Source organism: Salmo salar, chromosome ssa12 (assembly GCF_905237065.1).
Source record: "Salmo salar chromosome ssa12, Ssal_v3.1, whole genome shotgun sequence".
In the NCBI taxonomy this organism is placed as follows: domain Eukaryota; kingdom Metazoa; phylum Chordata; class Actinopteri; order Salmoniformes; family Salmonidae; genus Salmo; species Salmo salar.
The window spans coordinates 52,419,608-52,442,662 of record NC_059453.1 but is presented as its reverse complement, the minus strand read 5'-3'; the positions used below and the strand labels follow the sequence as shown (position 1 = coordinate 52,442,662).

At 42.7% G+C, this 23,055-nt stretch overlaps 1 protein-coding gene across 3 annotated transcripts in view; it reads left to right on the top strand.

Annotated features, from left to right (window-relative positions):
• Positions 1 to 20,026, top strand: part of wnk2 (WNK lysine deficient protein kinase 2) — a 66,551-nt gene extending 46,525 nt beyond the window's left edge. The window contains exons 18-28 of one of the 3 annotated variants that reach the window (XM_014131966.2): positions 329 to 529; positions 899 to 1,812; positions 2,158 to 2,215; positions 2,376 to 2,449; positions 3,422 to 4,029; positions 4,577 to 4,803; positions 6,931 to 7,149; positions 7,669 to 7,767; positions 9,287 to 9,331; positions 11,034 to 11,377; positions 16,473 to 20,026. In XM_014131966.2, coding sequence (XP_013987441.2) covers positions 329 to 529; positions 899 to 1,812; positions 2,158 to 2,215; positions 2,376 to 2,449; positions 3,422 to 4,029; positions 4,577 to 4,803; positions 6,931 to 7,149; positions 7,669 to 7,767; positions 9,287 to 9,331; positions 11,034 to 11,377; positions 16,473 to 16,805 — 3,122 coding nt within the window. In that variant the 3' untranslated portion in view covers positions 16,806 to 20,026. Of the gene's footprint in view, positions 1 to 328; positions 530 to 898; positions 1,813 to 2,157; positions 2,216 to 2,375; positions 2,450 to 3,421; positions 4,030 to 4,576; positions 4,804 to 6,930; positions 7,150 to 7,668; positions 7,768 to 9,286; positions 9,332 to 11,033; positions 11,398 to 16,472 lie in introns of all 3 variants that reach the window. The other 2 variants (XM_014131971.2, XM_014131969.2) reach the window with 2 other exon arrangements.
• The last annotated feature ends 3,029 nt before the right edge of the window (positions 20,027 to 23,055 follow it).

The window sequence follows — 23,055 nt, the reverse complement described above, 5'->3', positions numbered from 1 at the left end:
ACAGAAACAATTTCAGAACAATCTGAGATGGTGGGTGTCAAAATCCTCTTTCTTGTGTTTTTTGAGGTGGAATGACTCACCTGCAAAAGGTTAAGTCTGAACTACTGAGAAGTGCTTAAATCAAAATGATTAAAAAAGGCATAGAATTTCTAAGTCTGAATCGGCCCTACAGTGAGTGGGATGTCTGTGGAGGAAGGTTTTTAAATGAGATGGTACTAAGGGCTGTGTGGGTGGGCTGAGTAACTTTTGGATGTTTTGGTTGCTATATCTGTTTGACTGGCCTTTCTCTTCCACTCTCTTTCTCTATCTCTCCCTATCTTTCTCTAAGTGCTCCACACAGGGAAGAGATGGTTCATCATCTGCCCAGTGGAGGAGCCTCCCACCTCCAGCCAGGATGGAACTACAAACATAACTGCTGATGGGACTACAACTGCTCAGCCTGACAGGACTACAATTGCACAGCCTGATGGGATTACGGTGCCTGGCCAGTCTGCTGAGGGTGGCACTGCAGGGACTGCTTCAGGCAGAGGTGACTTTGTTTCCATGTGACCATTTGAACATCATGGTCGAGCCATGCTACCATGCTGCCCTCTAGTGCTCAATGAATGAACAACGTTCTGTCAACATCTGTAATCAGCCATGTGTACAATTGTAAAAGAAGGTTCAGGACAGCAGCTTAGAGTGTTGTTTTTTGCTGTTGCATTTCTGAGCAAGCTCCTTTGTCAAACCACTTTGCAACACTCTGTCAGAATGCCACAAACACAATATTGAGTTGTTAAGTTGAAATATTTGTATGTCTTTGGATGTGGTCCTGTTGTAGAATGGTTGATTAAGAGGATGCTAGTCCTGTTGCCTTTCTGTCTATAATCTTCTGTCTTCTTTTGCTTTTCTCCTGCAGTATCAGCGTCGTCCTCCATAGCTAACTCAGTTTCTGGGGGGAGTGGAGGCTTCGCCTACGAGGGCTATGGCCTCTGTAGCCCTCCCATCCTGTCCTCCACAGACCCTCTCCTCCTGGCCATGTCCCATGTCCCAGCCCCCTCTGGCCCCCCATCTGTCCACCCAGGACCTCCTCCGGAGGGCCAGACCCAGAGTTCTACCCTTCCCAGGGTGCATCACACCCAGCCAGCCTCGGCTCCTCCAGTGGCCCCCTCTGGAGGTCGCCGCAGCTTCCTGTCCGGAGAGGAGCACCAGGGAGGAGGGCGTCTGGGTGCCATCTCTCCCATCCACGCTGCCCAGCAGATGGCAGAGATGGCGTGCACTGCCTCCATGGTGGAGGAGGTGCCCTGTTGCCCGCTGGTCATGCCCCTGTCCCTGAACGTGAGTTGTGATGCCCAAGGGAGCTCAACTCCCCTCACCCCTCTGCCCCCCCAGGACCCCTCTACTTCCTCAGCCAGAGAGCCCCTACAACTCTCCTACCCCTCTGTTTCCCGCGGCGACCGCTCCCAGCAGCCCGTGGTGCTCCATCAGCCTTTCTCTTCAGTGGGCGGAGCCAAGGCCCCCTCGTTGCCCCAGAGCCCGGCTCCCCACCAGCACACGGCAGGGGGGCCCAGTGAGTCGGACGGGGAGGGTCGAGGGGTGGGGGGTCGGGGGGGCTTTGTGGACAGCACCATCAAGACTCTGGATGAGAAGCTGAGGAACCTGCTGTACCAGGAATACGCTCCCATGTACCCATCAGGCACTGCTGCGGAGACACCCGGCTCGGGGACAGAGTACGTCCAGTCCCCTCCTGGGCCCGACAGTGCCACCCTGGGGTCAGGAAACAGCACACCTGGACCCATGGGGGAAGGGCGCTACCGGACAGGGGAACAGCTGGTAAACATGTCATCCATAGAACTCATAGAATGCATCCCAAATGGCACCATATTTCCTGAATTAGTGCAGTACTTTTGACCAGAGCCCTATGGGCTCCATTTGGGACTCAAACATACTTTCCTTTCTGAGATTATAATTGTTTTCTTTACCCACACCCCAGACTACATGTAAAGTACATACAATCTATCTATACCATTCATCCTTACATGTTGGCCATTCTCCCTTTGAAAACGACTGCATTATATTACCCTCATACATTATATTACCCTCATGCCCTCTCTTTCTCTGCTTCAATCTTTTACCGTCTCTCTTTTCTCAACCCTCCCTCACCACTTTTTCGTTCAGCCTCAGATTCCAGAGAGGATGGACAGTTTAAGCGCGTTGAGTGATTCTGCCATGTGTGGTATGTACACTCTACTGTGTTGTATGTAGGCTACAACATTACAGTTGCAATTCTTTTCCTTTAACTTATAGAACAGCTGTCGTGAAAGTGCAAGATCAAAATCAAGTTATTGTAGTTATTTAGAAACCTAGATAATCTCTCTCATTCTCTCTGTCTGCAGCCCCCATGTCTAGGAGAAAGAACATACTCCACTCTACCTCCTGCTCTGGTTCGGGCTCCAGTGGCCGGTCTAAGGTACTTTACTGTATTACATGCTACACAGATCATACATGTGACGTTAGCTAGCGAGCTAACGTTTGATAGCTAACCAACAGTGCGCTTTAACTTGCAATAAAAAGGACTTTCTGACTAAATTAGAAACTTATATCTGAAAATGTAGCTAGACTCTTACCCGTATACATGGATGAACGTTTCACGGCAGACTGGAACCATTTAACTCTATTTTGTTTGTAGCTACATCTTGTTTGGCCAGCGTTGTCAAGTCACTCCGGTTCACACTGACCGTGGTGTGTGCAGAAAGTAGCCCATCACTTTTTCGATAGCGCCTGCTAAATTCAGGGCATCAATGTTGAGAAAAGTAGCAAAACTTTTGTAGATCGATGGCTAACGTTATATATTTCAAAAACGGCGCGGTAGAAAGGACTGTTAACTCATACTGAGCAGCTCATGTTATAGACAGAAGCATGCTACATTGCAGACCAATCCAAACTCATCTCCTGGCATGTCCAGCCCACCCGTTATCTCAGCCAATCAAGGAAGATTCCTGTCTTTTCCGTAGCTAAACCAGCTAGGCACCTAATTTAACAATTGTATTCGTATTTATGGATGGAGTACAAGTTCGTTATTAAGGCATATGGAAGTTCACATGTTCCAAAAGGCATTTCAGCCCAAAAATGCAGTATATGTTCAAATGCCGCTCTTGTGAAGTGCAACATACGCCTAGTTTCCTGAAACAAGTCACATATTTGTTCCAAATAGTCATTATCCACTACTACCTCTAGAGGTGCAATACCTCTTAGTTACGCCTACATACAATGCCAGACTAATCAAAGTTTTCAAATATAACGTCTTATAAAGTTAGTTTTGTAGAGGAAACGGCGAATGCGGTATTTTAGACCGATATCATAATTACCTGCAAAGGTATTAACTTGGAAGCGGCTCTTTAAACAATAACTTTATCATTGCTGTTGTCATCCGTGTCTTTAGATTATCATAGGCCCTCCTGACATGGTGACGCGAGGAGAGCTGAAGCAGAGGAGTTGGAGCAGCGCTGCCTCCCCAGCACATCCTGCTGGCCACTCAGACCACCGCAGCAGTGCCCAGGCAATGGCTATGGCCCCCTCCACCACCATCGGACGCTTCTCCGTGGTCAGCACCGAGGACGACGTCACCCTGAGGACCCGCAACAGCCGCTACTCTGCACCGCCCGATTTCTACCTGGATACACCCCCCTCCATGGCCAAACGGGGGTCACTGCCGCGCGCCTCCACTACCACTTCCATGTCTGTTGATGTTACGGTCCACGCACACCCACGCTTCCTGTCATCAGACTCGGGGGCGGAGAGTAGTCCCGCCAAGCTGGCCCCGGCCACACCTTCACGGCACGGCCGCTCGGGGGAGCGGAGAGGAAGTGACCTCATGAAGAGGGCGGTGGCCTTCCTCCGCCGTTCGGGCCGCCGCAGTAGTAGTGTGCAGAGCTCTGATTCGCCGAGCCGGCAGGGGGGCGTGCACGGCTCGGCCTATGTCAGTAGTGACAACGACTCCGAGATGGAGGACTCGGATATGAAGAGAGAGCTGACCAGACTCAAGGAGAAGTAAGTTGTGTGTGTTTAGAACAGGGGTTCCCAAACTTTTTTGCTTCGTGACCCACCAATTGAAGTGTCTTTTGAGTCGCAAACCACCATAAGGGTAGAGCGGTGAAGAAAAATACATAGACCAAAGACTATTTTTTTTTAAATTGCAGTTTGAAAGCTAATCTCTTGCAATTCCACACAATTTTGTCATGGCTAATACTGTGTTCTTATTCTTAAATATTATAACAAAATCAATGAGGGACTGATTGTCTAGCTTTTACTTTGTTGATTGTAAATTCTCAAAAAATAGGTCCATTATCTTTTCTACATACTTTCGATTTGATTATAGTCATTTATGTTTACACTGAAAGTGTTTTTCTTTCACTTATTTTAATTACATTTTTTGGGGCAATTTCATCTCGTGACCCACTTGGACATCTGCCGTGACCCAGAAGTGTGTCCCGACCCATAGTTCGGGAACCACTGGTCTAGAAGACCATTTTCTGGAGGAATCAGGCACCTTACCCTTTATCTAAACCTATATCTCCCCCCCCTCCCCTCCACCCAGGCATTTGAAGGAGATTTCGGAGCTGCAGGCCCACCAGAGAGGGGAAATAGAGCTGCTGTACCGAAGGCTGGGTAAAGCCACTCCACCCCCCCTAGGTTTCTCCCACACAGCTCCCCCCAAGCGGAAGAGCAAGCACAAGCACAAACTGAAGGCTGGCAAACTCCTCAGTCCTCTGGTACAACAGCTGAAGAACGTCACCACCAAAACCAGTGATTCTAGCAAAACCAGTGAGTATGAGGGCACTGAAACCAGTCACTCCACTGATGGTGTTGAACTGCGAGATACACCTGGGATTGAACCTGGCTTGAACCCAGCTTGTCTGCGTTACTTAAGATTGCATCAGCCCACTAAAGCCTGGGCAGGTCCTCAGGTCTGAGGCAAGGTTACTCTCATCATGTGAATATAGTAGCAGGATTAAATTGTAATATATGGGCCGTGGTCAAAATAATTGAACTAAATAGGGAACAGGGTGCCATTTGTGATGCACTTTGTCTATCTGTCCAGGTTTCTGTGTGTAATATTTACAGTTGAAATCGGAAGTTTACATACACCTTAGCCAAATACATTTTAACAAATTTTTTCACAATTCCTGACATTTAATCCTAGTAAAAATTCTCTGTCTTAGGTCAGTTAGGATCACCACTTTATTTTAAGAATGTGAAATGTCAGAATAATAGTAGAGAGAATGATTTATTTCAACTTTTATTTAATTCATCGCGTTCCCAGTGGGTCAGACGTTTACATACACTCAATGAGTATTTGGTAGCATTGCCTTTAAATTGTTTAACTGGGGTGAAACGGTTTGGGTAGCCTTCCACAATCTTCCCACAATAAGTTGGGTGAATTTTGGCCCATTCCTCCTGACAGAGCTGGTGTAACTGAGTCAGGTTTGTAGGCCTCCTTGCTCGCACACACATTTTCAGTTTAGCAAACTTTCTATAGGATTGAGATCAGGGCTTGGCCACTCCAATACCTTGACTTTGTTGTCCTTAAGCCATTTTGCCATAACTTTGGAAGTATGTTTGGGGTCATTGTCCATTTGGAAGACCCATTTGCGACCAAGCTTTAACTTCCTGACTGATGTCTTGAGATGTTGGGCATCCCTGTGGCTCAGTTGGTAGAGCATGGTGTTTGCAACGCCAGGGTTGTGGGTTCGATTCCCACGGTGGGCCAGTACGGAAAACCCCCCAAAAAATGTATGAAATGAATTGAAATGTATGCATTCACTACTGTAAGTCGCTCTGGATAAGAGCGTCTGCTAAATGACTACAACAACAAACAAAAAATTGTTGTTTCAATATATCCACATAATTTTCCCTCTTCATGATGCCATCTATTTTGTGAAGTGCACCAGTCCCTCCTGCAGCAAAGCACCCCCACAACATGATGCTGCCACCCCCGTGCTTCACGGTTGGGATGGTGTTCTTCGGCTTGCAAGCCTCCCCCGTTTTCCTCCAAACATAACGATGGTCATTATGGCCAAACAGTTCTATTTTGTTTCATCAGACCAGAGGACATTTCTCCAAAAAGTACGATCTTTGTCCCCATGTGCAGTTGCAAACCGTAGTCTGGCTTTTTTATGGCGGTTTTGGAGCAGTGGCTTCTTCATTGCTGAGTGGTCTTTCAGGTTATATCGATATAGGACTCATTTTACTGTGGATATAGATACTTTTGTAGCTGTTTACTCCAGCATCTTCACAAGGTCCTTTGCTCTTGTTCTTCGATTGATTTGCACTTTTTGCACCAAAGTATGTTCATCTCTAGGAGACAGAACGCGTCTCCTTCCTGAGCGGTATGATGGCCGCGTGATCCCATGGTGTTTATACTTGCGTACTATTGTTTGTACAGATGAACGTGGTACCTTCAGGCGTTTGGAAATTGCTCCCAAGGATGAACCAGACTTGTGGAGGTCTACAATCTTTTTTCTGAGGTTGTGGCTGATTTCTTTTGATTTTCCCATGATGTCAAGCAAAGAGGCACTGACTTTGAAGGTAGGCCTTGAAATACATCCACAGGTACACCTCCAATTGACTCAAATGATGTCAATTAGCCTATCAAAAGCTTCTAAATCCATGACATAATTTTCTGAAATTTTCCAATCTGTTTAAAGGCACAGTCAACTTAGTGTATGTAAACTTCTGACCCACTGGAATTGTGATACAGTGAAATAATCAGTCTGTAAACAATTGTTGGAAAAGTGACTTGTGTCATGCACAAAGTAGATGTCTTAACCGACTTGCCAAAACTATAGTTTGTTAACAAGAAATTTGTGGAGTGGTTGAAAAACAAGTTGTAATGACTCCAACCTAAGTGTATGTAAACTTCTGACTTCAACTGTATATTGGTCTGTGTAGGTGAGCCTACAGTGAGTCTGAACGGGTCTCCAGCAAAAGCTCCAGTTCAGTCAGACAGCAGAGCCCGTTCAGGTACAAGTCACCTGGCTACCTCCATCTCTGAGCCCGTCCAAACCCAGCAGCCCTGCTCCCTCAAGGGTTCCCTCTCCTCAGACAACATTTACGCTGGAGCTGGACTACACGGAGAGGGGACAGGTCCACAGACTCCACCAAGCCAAGGTGACCCACAAACTACATGTCCCAACATGCAAAAGGAGACACTATCAGAGTTTCCAAATTCCGGTAACTTTCCATAAATCTCCAGGTTTTCCAGAAATCCTGATTTGAGGATATCAGATTTCCTGCTTATTCCCTCCTGATTCGGTGAATATTCCAACTTGGATTTCTGGAAAACCTGTGAATTTGGGGAATGTGATTGGAATTTTGCAACTCTAACTATCTGTTTTATTACATTCATTTCACCCAAATTACAAGCAACAGATACAGATAAATATTGTGGGTCATACTCATGTTTAGAGGAAGTGCTGCAATAGGATGCCTTAGAAAATATGTTTTATATGATGGAACACAAAGTTACATTGACCTTTATCAGGCATCTGTAGCCTTTAACATATGGTTCTGACATAGGTTGCTGTTCAAACTCATTTCTCAAGCGGGTTCTGGTCAGAGCTGTGTGCTCTTCTTACCCTGGTGTTCTGTGTCTCCTCTCCTCCTTTCCTCTCCTCCTCCTCTCCACAGGCTGGCCCGCTTACCCTCCACCACCTGAGAGAGTGACCTATAAATCCAGTAGCAAACCACGCGCTAGATTCCTCAGTGGGCCTGTGTCTCTGTCTATCTGTTTGTATCTCCTCCTCTCCTCCATTGCTCCACCACTCCCCACTCGCTCTGCTTCTCGTCCTCCTCCACTGCTCTCCTTCCTCCCCTCCTTCCTCCTCTTTTCATGTCTTCCTCTTCTTCTCTCCTCCTCGCCTCTCCTCCTCGTAACCCAGTGAGCCAAATTACTTTGAAAATATGTAAAGATGACGTTGAGATGACGTTAATTTTCTGTTCTGATCGAAAGTTGAAAAGACGTATTTTCCGGATGTTGAAAATACATTTATCCAGACATAAAAAAATACATATTTTTTGGGTTATTGTTTCTATGGTCATATTTCAACCCTACATAATTGAACTTATATTTAAATGTTAATGAAGAAAGAATTATATCACATTACAGGAAAATGGAGCAAAATGAAGATTGCAGTATAGAATATTTATTATTACTCCCATCTGTCACCTTTTCAAAAGCTTCAGAACTGGAAGTGATCATGTTTTCTGACAAGCAACAGAAAGAACACTTCAACTACAACACCATTATCGGTAACCGTTATAGAAACTCTTTACTTTCTATGACTGTGATATGTTTACCTACCTTAGTTGAACACACTGACTGTAAGTTGCTCTGGATAAGAGTGTCTGCTCAATGAACTAAATGTAAAAATGAACACACAACTGGACATTATTCAAATGAGCTCTGGTCGGTCCGGACTGTAATGTGCAGTCCAAACTTGTGAAACATATACGTCTATGATTGGTTCAGATTTGGTACGGTATGGACTGAAAAATCAACGTCTATGGATGTTGAAATCAAGGCTGGTTCTGGGCCGGATCAAAAAAACGACGTCTGTAGATGTTGAAGTACTGACCATTTTTTAACTATGGATATCCTCATCCTCTAGCTCTTTTCTTTTTTTTTCTCCCCATCTTTTTCCTTCCTCCATCCCATCCTCTCCCCTGTGTCTCTCTGATTCTCGGAACTACAGTGAAATGTCTCTCTCTGTCTGTTGTGCTTGGCTGATGAGTAGTGGATGTACAGTATAGTAGTAATGCACTGCAGCAGTACTGTGTACTCACTCTCACTCTCTGCTCCTGTCTGTCTGTGTATCTCTGCCTCTCTGCCCCTGCAGTCCTGCCTTGTGGACCCCGTCTGCATGGCTACACACAGCCACTGTTATTTTGCGCCCTGTTGGTTACTCGCTCTCTCTCTCTCGCTCTCTCTCGCTCTCTCTCTCTCTCTCTCTCTCTCTCTCTCGTTTTGTCTCTCTCTCTCTCTCTCTCTCTCTCTCTCGTTTTGTCTCTCTCTTAGACCTCTCACAGTTCTGTGGCTCACTTCTAGAGGGACTGCATGATTGGCCTGTCCAGCCGTATTCAGATAGTTGTCTAAACCGTGCTTTCCCACAGTGTTATATGTGTGATGATGTTGCATCTGGCTTTTGAGCAGATCTTTGTTGCAGTGTGACTGTATGTTTTTAGACGTACGTCTATGTGTGTTTATGTTTTCGTGTTGCTTGGAGTCCTAACTCTGTTTATCTCCTAGGGTCAACTCTGAAACGGCTCTGCCTTGGTAAAGAGCGTGGTAGGGGTAAGTATAATTTACAGCAAAGACATTAGCCATTTGGAGAATCCCAAACTATTTCTTGTATTTATTTATTTATTCATGAATTTATTTATTTATTATTGTATCTACTCATGTACCTTGTTTTCTTTCCCCAAAGTTCCTCCCATAAGTAAGAGTAGAAGTACATTTCATTAGATTAGAATGCATTTTATCAACAAGAGGGGCCATCTAGTGTTCATTTTAGCTACATTTACTTAGATAACATGTTTCAGCAACAGAGCTAGTTGGAACCAGAGTATGTAAGCGGAGTTCAGCGGTCTGAAATCCCGCTCATTCCTCACGCTCCACATCCTTTACAACCACTTGCACCAGTTCGCTAAAAAACGCTCCTTCCTCACAGGAAGAAAAAAAAAACAGTTGTTCCAAATTCGCTCCATTCATTAAAAAATCCCAATTTAACCAACACCCATCTATTTCTGTGACTACCTGGACCTACCATTTGGTTTTGAAGTACTGAAACCAAACCATATGATTTGAATTAAAATTATTTTAATAAACAACATGAAAAGGTAACTGTAAGAAGCGCTAATCATTTGAATTAGGCTACATGTGGTATTAAACGGCATATACACACTCTAAATAGGTCAGGAGCCCGACAGGTAGCCTAAGTATTGTATTATTTAGGCTATATTATTAGCCATTTATTTCAATTATTTCAAGGCTATACCCTACAAAGAAATACATTGTGAAGCATTTGCAAGTGCAACACACTAGGCTGGCAGGACCATTAAACGCTCAGCGTTTAAACTACATTTCGTTGTATTAAATCATTATAGTCAATTAATTGCCCATATAGGCTGACTTAGAATTAAATACAAATGAAACTAAAAATGCCTTATTAGGCTCAGTCTACAGTGCCTTTGAATTCATTTTTAGAAACATGAAGCCAGGATCTGGCTTTCAGGCTCATGTGATGGTGCCTGGAGAGCAGGCCAGCAGCGGAGAATACCCTCTCTGCGTTTGCAGAGCCACTGTGGATGCTAAACACACCTCAGGCTACTCTTGCTAGGCAGGGATGCAGAGTTTTCATTTTTCTATAGGTAGGTCTAAAGGTTTTTAGGCAAAATAACCCTATTAAAACAGAAAACTCATTGAAAGGGGTAATGTAATATGTCAGGCCTATTGGGACAAAATCTATTAGAACCCATTGTATAGATAATATGACTTTTAAGAGATCACATTTTTTGTTTATAAATCATTTGCTACAATGACACACTTAGCTCTCTACCCACCTCATTCCTTTCTGTTAGCATGTGCATGTAGTAAGTACACCATCATGCTTTTGGGATAGGTGTCTTTTCAGATTCCACAATGATTATTTAGTTGTGGACACTACATCACTGCATTCCCTCTCTTGCTCTTGGTTTCTTTATGAAAATATTCAGCCAACTCCATGACAGTAGCTAAAGCAAGGGGCAGTAGCAGCACACAAGTAGCCTACAAATGCATGCTGGGCCGGGCATTTCCTGAGCTCCTGAAGTGAGCGGTACTGGAGTGAAATTGGAGTGAAATTGGAGCAGGTGAGAAAGCCGATGCTCCAGCCTTTGGGAATCTCGCTCCACACTCCAGTGAAATTGGGCACTCCTCGCTCTGCTCCAGCTCTGCTCCGCTCACATACTCTGTTTGGAACTTGAGGCAGGGTCTGAACAGTATGTCCATCTCTCAGGGACTGGATCAGGCTCAGGTGCATCCAACCAGCCGTCCCAGCAACAGACAGCCAGCTCCACCCCTCCTCCCCACCAGCCAATAGCAGGGTTGGCCCAAGCCCAGGCCAACAACAGCAACAACAAGACAGGCACCTTCACTGGCACTTACCCTGGCGCCTACATAGGCTCCTATGCAGGGTCCTTCACAGATGACCTCCACAGACTGGTGGATGACTGGGCCATGGAGGCCCTGGCTGTCTCCTGGCGGCCGCGGCCCAGTTCCCTCAGCTTCAGTGGGCAGCCGCGTTGGAATGACGACCCCATGGGGCCCAGAACCAGAGCTAGACTGGCCAGCGCTCCAGATGTGAGTAGTTGTTGGATACGGTATGTATCTGTGTTTAACTGTTTATGTACTATGCATTATTTATTAGTAGGGGTGTAGCTAAATGGGTTCAACTAGTGTTTTGTTTTCTTTAAAATTATATATTGATTTTTCTGCACTTGATTGATCATTTCTGGCCCAATAGAACCACGGTGGGAAATTGACTTTTTGGTCCACCAGCCACTGTGGTAGGTAGATAAAAAAATCTACCAGCCAATCAGATTTTTTACCAGCCAAAATATTTTCCTTTACTTACACACAAAAATATTTTCCTTTACTTACACAAAAAGATATTTCCCTTTTCTTACACAAAAAAATCACAAATAACTGATGACCATTTGTAATATTTTTAAAACAAGAAATATATTACTAGTAATAAGTAATGTGGTATATTGCTCAATTGAATTAAATGTGTGTGGCCTGAATCTTTTATCCAATGTACAGTATGTTAAAATAAATAATTTAGATAAAATGGTAAAAACAGATTAACAGTTCTATAACTGAGCATTAAGCATCAACAAAGTGCCTTCCCTACCACACAATGCTGAGTCATGCAGTTTATTTATTATTATAAACTGTGTGGTTCGAGCCCTGAATTCTGATTGGCAGGCAGCATTGGTATTTCAGACTGTATACCACAATTACGACAAAACATGTATTTTTACTGCTCTAATTACGTTGGTAACCAGTTTATAATAGCAATAAGGCACCTCAGGGGTTTGTGGTATATGGCCAATATATCACACCCCGTCGGTCCTTATTGCGTAATTATAGTCCAGGGCTCTAAACTGACATTTGTTACAAGGAGTACATACATTGAAATTTAGAAGCACACAAATAAGTGTAGGAGCACAATAAAAGTATTTGGGTGTTTTAGTGATAAGAATTAATAAGAGTTTATGAATAAAAGTCTTTTGGAGTCTTCAATACTCAGTTAAGCACAATCTACCCCCAAATATTTGAGTCATTAAGGGTGTGTTCGTAAATTCACTCTGGAGTGCCAGTGTGTGCTCTGGGCGTTTGTAAATTCAGAGTTTTGTCAGATTGTCCATTAGTAAATAATGCGTTTCATTGGGCCGGTCTTTGCTGTTCGCCGCCATAGGCAAGCCAGAAAATGTCGCCCTTCCCCCCACAGAACTAGCTAGTATAGTCCCAGTAAGCAAAACGATGTTGAAGATACATTTAAAAGACGTATTTTCCAGACGTTGAAGTTAGGTTCAATTTAGGTTCTGAATGAAAAGTGAAAATTTATTTTCCAGATTTTGAAATCAGGCAAATTTTTGGTTCTGAATGAAAATTGAAAATAAAGAATTTATAGATGTCTATGTTTGGGTCAAATCAAGGCTGGTCCAGACCGGACCAAATCTGAACCAAACCTAGATGTCTACGATTGGTTCAGATTTGGTCCGGACCAGAAACTAATGTCCGTGGATGTGGAAATCAAGGCCAGTCTTGAACTGCACCAAAAGAAGACATCCAAAAGCGCCAGCGTCAGTCCATGCTGACTGAGGTGTAGCCTACAGTGTTGCTTGAAATGGAATTTTATGAATGCCGATCTATGTGGTAAGCTTACCATTTGTAAAACACAAAAAATCTACTTCCGGACAGGACCAAAAAAGATGTCCAAAAGATGTCTGCTCATGCTTACTGGGGTGTAGCCTAACATGTCGGCCCGCTATGGAATTTTATGAACGCCCATCCATTTGTAAAACAGGCCATTGCGTTGGCTTAGTTAGTCTTGATTCCTGTGACTAATCAGTTTGGCTATTTAAGCTCTGAATGTCAGCTACCCAACTTGATCAGCAGTTATCGCGAGCCTATTTGCAATGTGTTTACACAGCGGGAAATGCAGAAGTATTTTCTTTTTAAATCTGATCAGCTTGTCAAAAATGTATGGATACAAACTTGAAACCACTGATCATGACAATGGTGTGCAACTCCTGGACAACAGTTATGATTGTCCATTCCATATTGTCCATTTTACTTTGACTTGTCCTGTTTTTAGGATATGTTGTTTGTTGACATGACAGCACATTTTCTATTTGATTGAGCGCCATTCGGGTTAAGCTATTTGATCGGAGAAACCTGCATGATGTAAAAAGTGTCCTTCTCATTACATTGTCATACATTTTATCTCCAGCCTGATGGCTACAGAAAAGATCACATAGTCTTTCTACCATATCCTATATCTTCTACATGTTTTATGTTAGATTATTTTTGACCCGAACGTTGATGGAGCGCTGCAGAGATGCTTTTCTCGAACAGCACCCTGGGAATGGACAAGTAAAATATTTTGCGCCCCTGCCTTCGACAAAGTGGGCACTGCTTATCAACGGGTGTAATCAGCGCTCACCTAAAAAGCCCATATTAAAATCAAATCAACATTTATTGGCCACACACATCTTTAGCAGATGTTATTGAGGGTGTTGTGAAATGCCACTGGTTGAGAGAAATTGTCATTGTTTTTGGGCAGAATTATCTGAGGTTTTATGTGTTGTTGGTGTGTCTTGTTGACTTTAGCTCAGAAAATGCCGCCTTCCTCAAGCTACCACTATGGGCGGCTACCTAATCCTGCCTAATGAGCGGGCCGGCCATGGCGTTTCGCTCTCGCGTTCAGAGCGCACACTGGACACTCTGGCCGAGGAGGAGTAGTGTTGATCTGAGTGTTCTGACCTCACAACATGAGTCAAGCACCCAAGCTAACTGGCTAAAGTTGGCTAGCTTGCTAGCTACTTCTAGACACAAATAAGAGAGCACCTCACTCTGACCATTTTACTCACCCCAGCAGAGCTGGATAGGCTGTTTTCATGTTATCTAGAGCGTTGGTGACTGTAACTGTGCTGCTGGCAACAATTTAATTTTGATTTTTTTTTGCTGTTTACTGACAGCGGTCATATTCAACGGGTGATGCTCGTTCGTAAATTCATCAGTTATTCTGCACTCTGGCACACTCAGAAGGGAGTGCTCTGAAATCGGAGTATATAGTGTGAATTTACGAACGCACTCAAAGTGAGACAAAAAAAATGTTATCTGCCCCTTTAAGGGGTCGGCTGTTACCGTAGTAACGGGCACTGGATGTCTGTCAGAGATGAGAATCTCTGTCTAGTCCCAGTCAGGGTTGCAGTTTTTGCGGGTTTGCAGTTAAATTGGGTTTCATTGAAAAAAACATGTATTGGTCGCGGGTGGCGCATTTTTAGGCTACTCCTAAATTGAACCGCGGCCACACATTTGTCTTTAAATATATATATATATATATATATATATATATAAATATATTTATATTTCCTTATTGTTTAATCATAGCAGTCAAAACAAGTTAAATCGACATCCATTGATAGAAAATGATCTGGAGAGTTTAATAAGGGCAATTTATCTTTTCTCTCGATAATGTTATGGAAAAAGGGTTTATTGGATAAGTACTGCGGTAAAAACATGTTGGGCTAGTTTTCAGGCCTTGTGGGCAAGTTTTCAGAGGTCATTGGGCTAGACATTTTAGCTGGACCTGGAAACCCTGGTCCCATTTGGTATTATATAGAACATCCTGGCCCTGCCTGCCTGTGGGGAAAACATGTGGTTACCTAGGTTACCCCGTTGACTCAACACAATTTTCTTGTTGTCTGCTGGTTTTAGTCAATTACAAAACTACATTTAAGAAAAGTACAACATGTCTAAAGATTACTTTTCAACATTGCCTGCTCCCGAGCAATCTTACTACTTAGAAAAATGTAATTTTGAAGGGCTTCCCCCGAGTTTGTTCTTAACTGACTGGCCTAGTTAAATTAAGGTAAATAAAATTCCCCTTTTCATGAAGGTGCTAGCAGCCACGTCAGTGCTAGCTTGCGAATGATCGGAACATTGTTAGCCAAGACCAACTTCAAACAAACTGACTATACAGCTACAAGCAGTGAGTGGACTTACAAATGAACTATACTGAACAAGTTATTTGTCTTACCTGTGATGAAATGTTTTCCACACACATAGCTACTCTACCGGTCAAAGGTTTTAGAACACCTACACATTCAAAGGTTTTTCTTTATTTGTACTATTTTCTACATTGTAGAATAATAGTGAAGACATCAAAACTATGAAATAACACATATGGAATCATGTAATAATAAACTTTAATAACATTTTCCCCTGACCCTATCACCTCTCCCCTAATTGGAGTAAACTAATGAAATATATTTTATTTATTTATTAGTTTTCCCTAACCCTACCACCCCCTCCCCTAATTGGAGTAAACTAATGGACAACAATACTTAGACTTCTACTTCCAGCTTATATATACTATACATTTTACGGACAGTATATTTTACATTAGTTATCTTTTGTTTGTTTTTAGTCCCATCCTTCAGCTACCCTCAACCCCTCCCATCTATCTCTGAAGACCATCCTGTTTTGATTTCTAGCTGCCATATATTTTTCAACTGTGCTGTGATGTTTCACAAAATTTCTGAAACGTTCTATTCTCATACTTTCTACAGATTGTAAATTAAAGATAAACATTTTTGCTAAGAGTATTATTACATTATTATATCAATTGACTATGACTTTTCAAATCACCAAGTAGGGCTGTTTGCAGAGTTAGCTCCAAGTAAATGTTGCAATTTTTCAGTAATTTGAACTATCTTATTGCTAGCAGCAGACAGTTGCAGAAAACTCAAACCAATATTGAAAAATAACATAGCGTGTTAACAAAACACTGTAACTAGCCATGAACATGATGACAAAGTCACACTTTAGTAGCCTTTCGGGTCAATTTGACTTTTCATTGAAAAAACTGTTGTCAAATGCTCTGTGTGACCACCTGCCAATGCGGCTGGTGAAATTGGTATTCTTACCCTCTAATGCCATAAATTTGCCTGCATTTGGCAGCTGGCGGGTGTTCATTTCCCACCCAGAATAGAAACAATGGACTAGTCCCTAGTGCAAAACTTACCAGCTGGCACTCCAGACAGACTTAATCATAGGTTGAATTAATTTTAAAGAAAACAATTACTATTTGAAGCCAGGTCTGGAATAGTTAAGATGAAAGCCTGTGGTGACTGAAAGCTCACCTCTATATCTTTCTCCTCAGGCACCTGCCAGGACAGCCCCTGGCTTTGAAGGCCCCCAGCTCTCCCTGTCATGGCCGATGATTGACAGCCAGGCCCAGGGGTCAGTGATGAGGACCAGCTCCCCGGGACAGGCAGGGTTCCATCCTAGCTATATGGTGGCCCATCCAGCCCCAGACCTGTTTGGGGGGCTGCCACCTTCGACCCTCTCACCCTTCTGTGTAAGCCAGTGGCCTGAGCTGCTGTCCTCCTTGGGTTCGGGGGTGTTTGCTTTCCCTATCGTGCCCCCAGCCTGGGGCACCCCGACTTCCGCCCCACCCTACGAGCCACCCGACCCCAAAACCAGGAACCTCTAACCCCTGTAGCATCATGTCTTCCAACTATGTTACCAAAAAATAAGTCATATGTAGTTAGAGCTGTGGTCTACTCTACGCACAGTATGTAAACTGTATATATTTAACCAGCATGTATGTATATAGTACGCATTTGTATATATAGCCCATATATGTTGTTATCAATGTGTGACATTATCAACCTCAATTTACATACCTCATATGTATGTACATAAGGGACATATGTATATTTTATCACCTGTGTGAATGTGCTGTAGTGTATATAAGGTGTGTAATACATTCATTATATTTGCATAATCCATTCATTTTTTTTGTGCATATAAGCTTTCTGTGTATTTAAATGATCTATTTCTATATCATTCATTCCTACTGTAAGTCTTTGTACATAAACTGTTCATGTTTGTGTGTTTATCACCCATATGTGTGTATGTGTACCCATGTGTGTGTGTTTTTGAGAGAGTGTGTGCCCAACATGTTATCCATATGTACAGTAGGGGCTGCAGGGCTCTGTCCTAACCCAGAAGAGAGCCATTCACCATCTTGCCGTCACTGTGAAGCCTTGTCTACCTGGATACCAGCCTGGTCTCCCTGGTTACGAGCCTTGTTACCCAGGTCACCAGCTGTGTCACCCTGGTTAACAGCCTGGTCACACTGTTGGTTTCCCTGGTTACCAGCCGTGTCACCCTGGTTACCAGGACCGTCTGCTTCATTACTCTGATATTTATGTTGTAATATACTTCCTTCATTCTCATTGAAACTCTTACAACGCTAGTGCTTGAAATAGTCCTAAGAAATGTGGAAGAACTTGAACTTAACCTTCAGGAGAAATATCCTGCAAGAGTGCCTTGAACAGTAGCTTCAGTTAGTTCTGGAGACAAGCATGAGGCCATTTGAGATAAGTTAGGATAATGGGGTCATATTATGTGTATGGTTATGTCTTTAAAGGTACTTGATATATTTGTGTGAATGTTATATTTAGGGGAAAAAAACAGGTTGGTTATATTCAGGTTGCCAATTTAGAATGTTGGGAGTATGACCATGTTATTGGTTGTTTTGTGAATATTATAATAACAGATGGGACATTATCTAATGTAGTACTGTAAGATTCACACAGTACACTGAAGCTATGTGTTGGCCTCTTTGTCCAGAGGCTTCTACAAAGCAGTAGCTATACGATTTTGCTCCACTGACCACGGCCTGCATGAACACACACTAAAGCTTGCACAGGATAAGTGCAAGAGTTAGGGGCATTCTCTGGGTGATAGCTAGTGTTACTTGGCTGTCACAAAACAGTGGATATGTCATACTGTACTGTACAGTATGAGTAGAACTAAAGGGTTTCTCAGTATGGACATTCCTACAGTATGCCTTATTGTAGGTTTGAATCATTGTGGTTTCAGTATTAAGGGGGTCATTCCACGAATAGTGCCTTTCATGTCCTTGTGACATTGTGTGTGTGTACATTTTTATAAAACACGCAATTTAACAGTTGGTTCACATACTTCTCCGCTCTTACTAAGCTAAACATGCAATTTAACAGTTGGTTCACATAAGTCCAATAGTAGTGTGTTTTCATGAAAGTAAATAAGTTGTTGTCTCTGAAAATTCCCATTTTGGCATGTCCCACATCATGTTTGACAATTTTAACCCATTTCACCACAAGCATTCCCAAAGTTTTCACCATCGTTGTAAAGCCGTAGTTATTTTCTTGCTTTGACCAAGTACCAATGGGTCCCTCAGGTTTAAGGTCAGCCCTGTTACATGAACTGAGCTCTCCTTTAAAAAGAAAAATGTAACATCTAATAGTCAAAGCATAGTGTAAAAGCAGGTGAGCTGGTTCCACTCTTTTTGTCCATTTCCAGTGTTTTGTGGCGGAAAACTGAGCGCGTCGATCATAACACGTCAACCCCGTTACCCCTAGACAGATAGGCTACAATTTTTTTTTAACAAGTTCACATTTTTGGTTCACCTCGCATTGAATTGCGACTCTCTGTTCCATACCTCCTGAGTTATGGCTTAATTAAGATGAAATCGTCAACGCTTTTACTTTAATTGGCACTTTTACAGCCATTCTTTTGGGATGGTAAAACATGTTATGTAGTTTAACATTTACTCTTTATGACAGAAATAAATGTGTATTTGTATTATTACACTACCGACAAGGCACTCTATTCGTGGAATGACACAAGTATGGGGTTTGTTCATTTTCTGTAGGGTTAATGCACAGTACCGTATGACATATATGAATGTTAGAGGCCGGTATGATATATAATGATTTGTAATTTATCGCATGACCTAAACAAGTTGACTCGTCTAAAGCCCATGTAGTAACCAACGGATAAAATGTGCATTTCATACGGTATCTGTGGAGGCTGTTGGCTAAAAAAAAGTCATCATGTTCAATAAGGAGTTTGATCATTGATGTAAGATCAGTCATAATCTGTATTATGAGGATAATAAGTACAAAGTAACTAATGTAGTGCTGTGTGTTGATGACAGAGAAGGGGCTATGTCTTCTAACTGCACAGTTCTTCCACTTTAGTCTTCTGAGATGATCAGAATCGCAAGACCAGCCTAGTGTGTATCAATCAATACTTCTTTCATTTTGGTTTTGTGCTGTATGACACAATCATTTAAATCCAATATAACACACATCATCTTGTACAATAATATCTATCAACAAAGTTCAGAAATCATATGACCCAAACAATCCCAGCAAAGGCTCCATACCCGGAATGTGAGATAAATAGTGCCTGTCACTACTACACGCATTCAGCCAATAGCTTCCTTTGCCAACCAGTTGGCAATTCTTGGATATAAATCATTTACTTGTTATGATTTGAAGCCGTTTCCTAGCTGTACAGTCGTTCAGTCAGTTCAGTTTGAACTGAACTTTTGTAGACGAATAGTGCAGAACGTTCTGCTCTGAATCCAATCTTCCATCCCGTGCAAAGCGAGACTTGTGTTCTCTGTAAACAGCATCTGGCCTATGCAGCTATTGACAGGACTCATCATGCGCTCACTATACACAGCAAGGCTGAACTCTGAACTCTGATCTGTGACGCTTGCACTAGAAGCTCTGCTCTCTGTACGATTGCTTTTGCCTAGCTTATACTCTCCCAGCACTTTCCTGACACACTGGTCATTAGCGCTCATCTCGCTCACAAAGATTGTACATATTTGAAGACAGAAATAAATAATAAACTTGTTTTTGCTTGACAACATGTTTTCTCTGCGTCTGTTATATTCACTAGCGGTGTGTGGGTAAAATCAAAAAATCCGGGGAAGGTTCTGATTTCTGTGTGTGTGTGTGTGTGTGTGTGTGTGTGTTTATTCGTGAAAGCAGAAAAACATCTTGACTCACCCTACTTGTGGAGAAACGCCAATGCCATCCTCCTCTCATGCTGACGAAATGGTACATCACTATGTTATACACTCTAAAAGTTATGCACTCTAAAAGGTTCCTGGAGTATCCTTTAGGGCAGTGGTTCCCAACATTTTTATAGTCCTGTACCGTTTCAAACATTCAACCTCCAGCTGCGTACCCCCTCTAGCACCAGGGTCAGCACACTCTCAAATGTTGTTTTTTTGCCATCATTATAAGCCTGCATTTATTAAACATAAGAATGAGTGAGTGGGAAGTCACAAAGAGCTCTTATAGGACCAGGGTACAAATAATAATATAATAATAATTAATCATTTTGCTCTTTATTTAACCATCTTACATATAAAACCTTATTTGTTCATCAAAAATTGTGAATAACTCACCACAGCTTAATGAAAAGAGTGTGCTTGAAAGGATGCACATCACTCGGCAATGTTGGGTTGTATTGGAGAGAGTCTCAGTCTTAAATCATTTTCCACCCAGTTTGTGCCTGTATTTAGTTTTCATGTTAGTGAGGGCCGTGAATCCACTCTCACATAGGTACGTGGTTGCAAAGGGCATCAGTGTCTCAACAGCCCGATTTGCCAAGGCATGATACTCTGAGCGCAGCCCTATCCAGGAATCTGGCAGTGGCTTCTGATTTAAATAACATTTTCACAGAACCGCTAGTTGCAATTTCGATGAGGCTCTCTTGTTCAGATATCGGTAAGTGGACTGGAGGCAGTGCAGGAAAGGGATAACGAATCCAGTTGTTTGTGTCATCTGTTTCGGAAAAGTAACTGCGTAATTGTGCACCCAGCAAACTCAGGTGCTTCGCCATATCACATTTGACATTGTCCGTAAGCTTGAGTTTAATCATACAAATCATACAATGATGGAAAGACCTGTGTGTTGTACTTGTTAATGCAGACAGAGAAGAGTTCCAACTTCTTAATCATACCCTCAATTTTGTCCCACACATTGAATATAGTTGCAGAGTCCCTGTAATCCTAGATTCAGATCATTCATGCGAGGAAAAAACATCACCCAGATAGGCCAGTCGTGTGAGAAACTCATCATCATGCAAACGGTCAGACAAGTGAAAGTTATGGTCAGTAAAGAAAACTTTAAGCTCATCTCTCAATTTAAAAAAAACGTGTCAATACTTTGCCCCTTGATAACCAGCACACTTCTGTATGTTGTAAAAGCGTTACATGGTCACTGCCCATATCATTGCATAATGCAGAAAATACACAAGAGTTCAGGGGCCTTGCTTTAACAAAGTTAACCATTTTCTCTGTAGTGTCCAAAAAGTATTTCAAGCTGTCATATTTCAAGCTGTCAGGCATTCCCTTGGCAGCAAGAGGCTCTCAGTGGATTCTGCAGTGTACCCAAGTGACGTCGGGAGCAACTGCTTGCACGTGCGTTACCACTCCACTATGTCTCCCTGTTATGGCTTTTGCACCATCAGTACAGATACCAACACATCTTGACCACCAAAGTCCATTTGATGTCACAAAGCTGTCCAGTACTTTAAAAATATCCTCTCCTGTTGTCCTGGTTTCCAGTGGTTTCCAGAAGAGCATGTCTTCCTTAATTGACCCCTCCATAAACGTAATGGACATATACCAGGAGCTGTGCCAGGCCCGCCACGTCTGTTGACTCATCCAGCTGTAACGCATAGAATTCACTGGCTTGTATGCAAAGCAGTAATTGTTTCAAAACATCTCCTGCCATGTCACTGATGCATGGTGAAACAGTGTTGTTTGATGAAGACATTGTCTGTATAGTTTTTTAGGCCTTTTCTCCCAGCATTGTTCCAGCCATATCCACAGCAGCAGCAGGAAAAAATAAGTCCTCCACAATAGTTTGGGACTTGCCTGTCCTAACCACTCGGTAGCTCACCATATAAGACGCTTCTAGCCCCTTCTTATTAATGGTATCTGTTGCTTTAATACATGTCTTACTACTCGAAAGTCATCTTTATTCTCGCTCCAAAAACTCCTGTGGCTTATTTTTCAAATTGTCATGTTTCGTTTCTAAAGGTCTGCGCAAGAGTGAAGGTTTCCTGCGAGAGAGTAACGGTTAATGTGATTGGATGTTAATTATTAATTAACATCCAATTATTAATTACCCTGCTGCCCCACAGGTACCCTGCTGCCCCACAGGTAGCCTAGTGGTTAGAGCGTTGGACTAGTAACTGAAAGGTTGCAAGTTCAAATCCCAGAGCTGACAAGGTACAAATCTGTCGTTCTGCCCCTGAACAAGGCAGTTAACCTACATTTACATTTAAGTAATTTAGCAGACGCTCTTATCCAGAGCGACTTACAAATTCCTAGACCGTCATTGAAAATAAGAATTTGTTCTTAGCTAGCTATCTATCCTTTGGACAAAAAAACATATTCTAGTCCCACAACCATTATTTTCATATTTTCGGAAATATATGTTCAGTATTAAATAGGGCTGTTATGGTGATCCCCCTGTGTGGCTCAGTTGGTAGAGCATGGTGTTTGCAACGCCAGGGTTGTGGGTTCGATTCCCACGGGGGGCCAGTATGGAGACAAAAATGTATGCATTCACTACTGTAAGTCGCTCTGGATAAGAGTGTCTGCTAAATGACTAAAATGTAAAGTTAATGCCACACCGGCAATCATGAGTCATGACGGCAGTCAAATTTCACGTGACCATTAGCTGAAGGTAAGGTGGCACTGCAATGGATTATAATTATTTCTTACAAACCTCAACATAAATCATTTGAGTCTAACAAAAACAACTTTTAAAAAATCCCAACTGAGCTTCATTAGCAGGAATATAAAAGTGCTGAATCAACCTTTTAGGATGTTATTTTAAGATGTTACTGCTACATTTCAACACGAGCACGTCATAGTC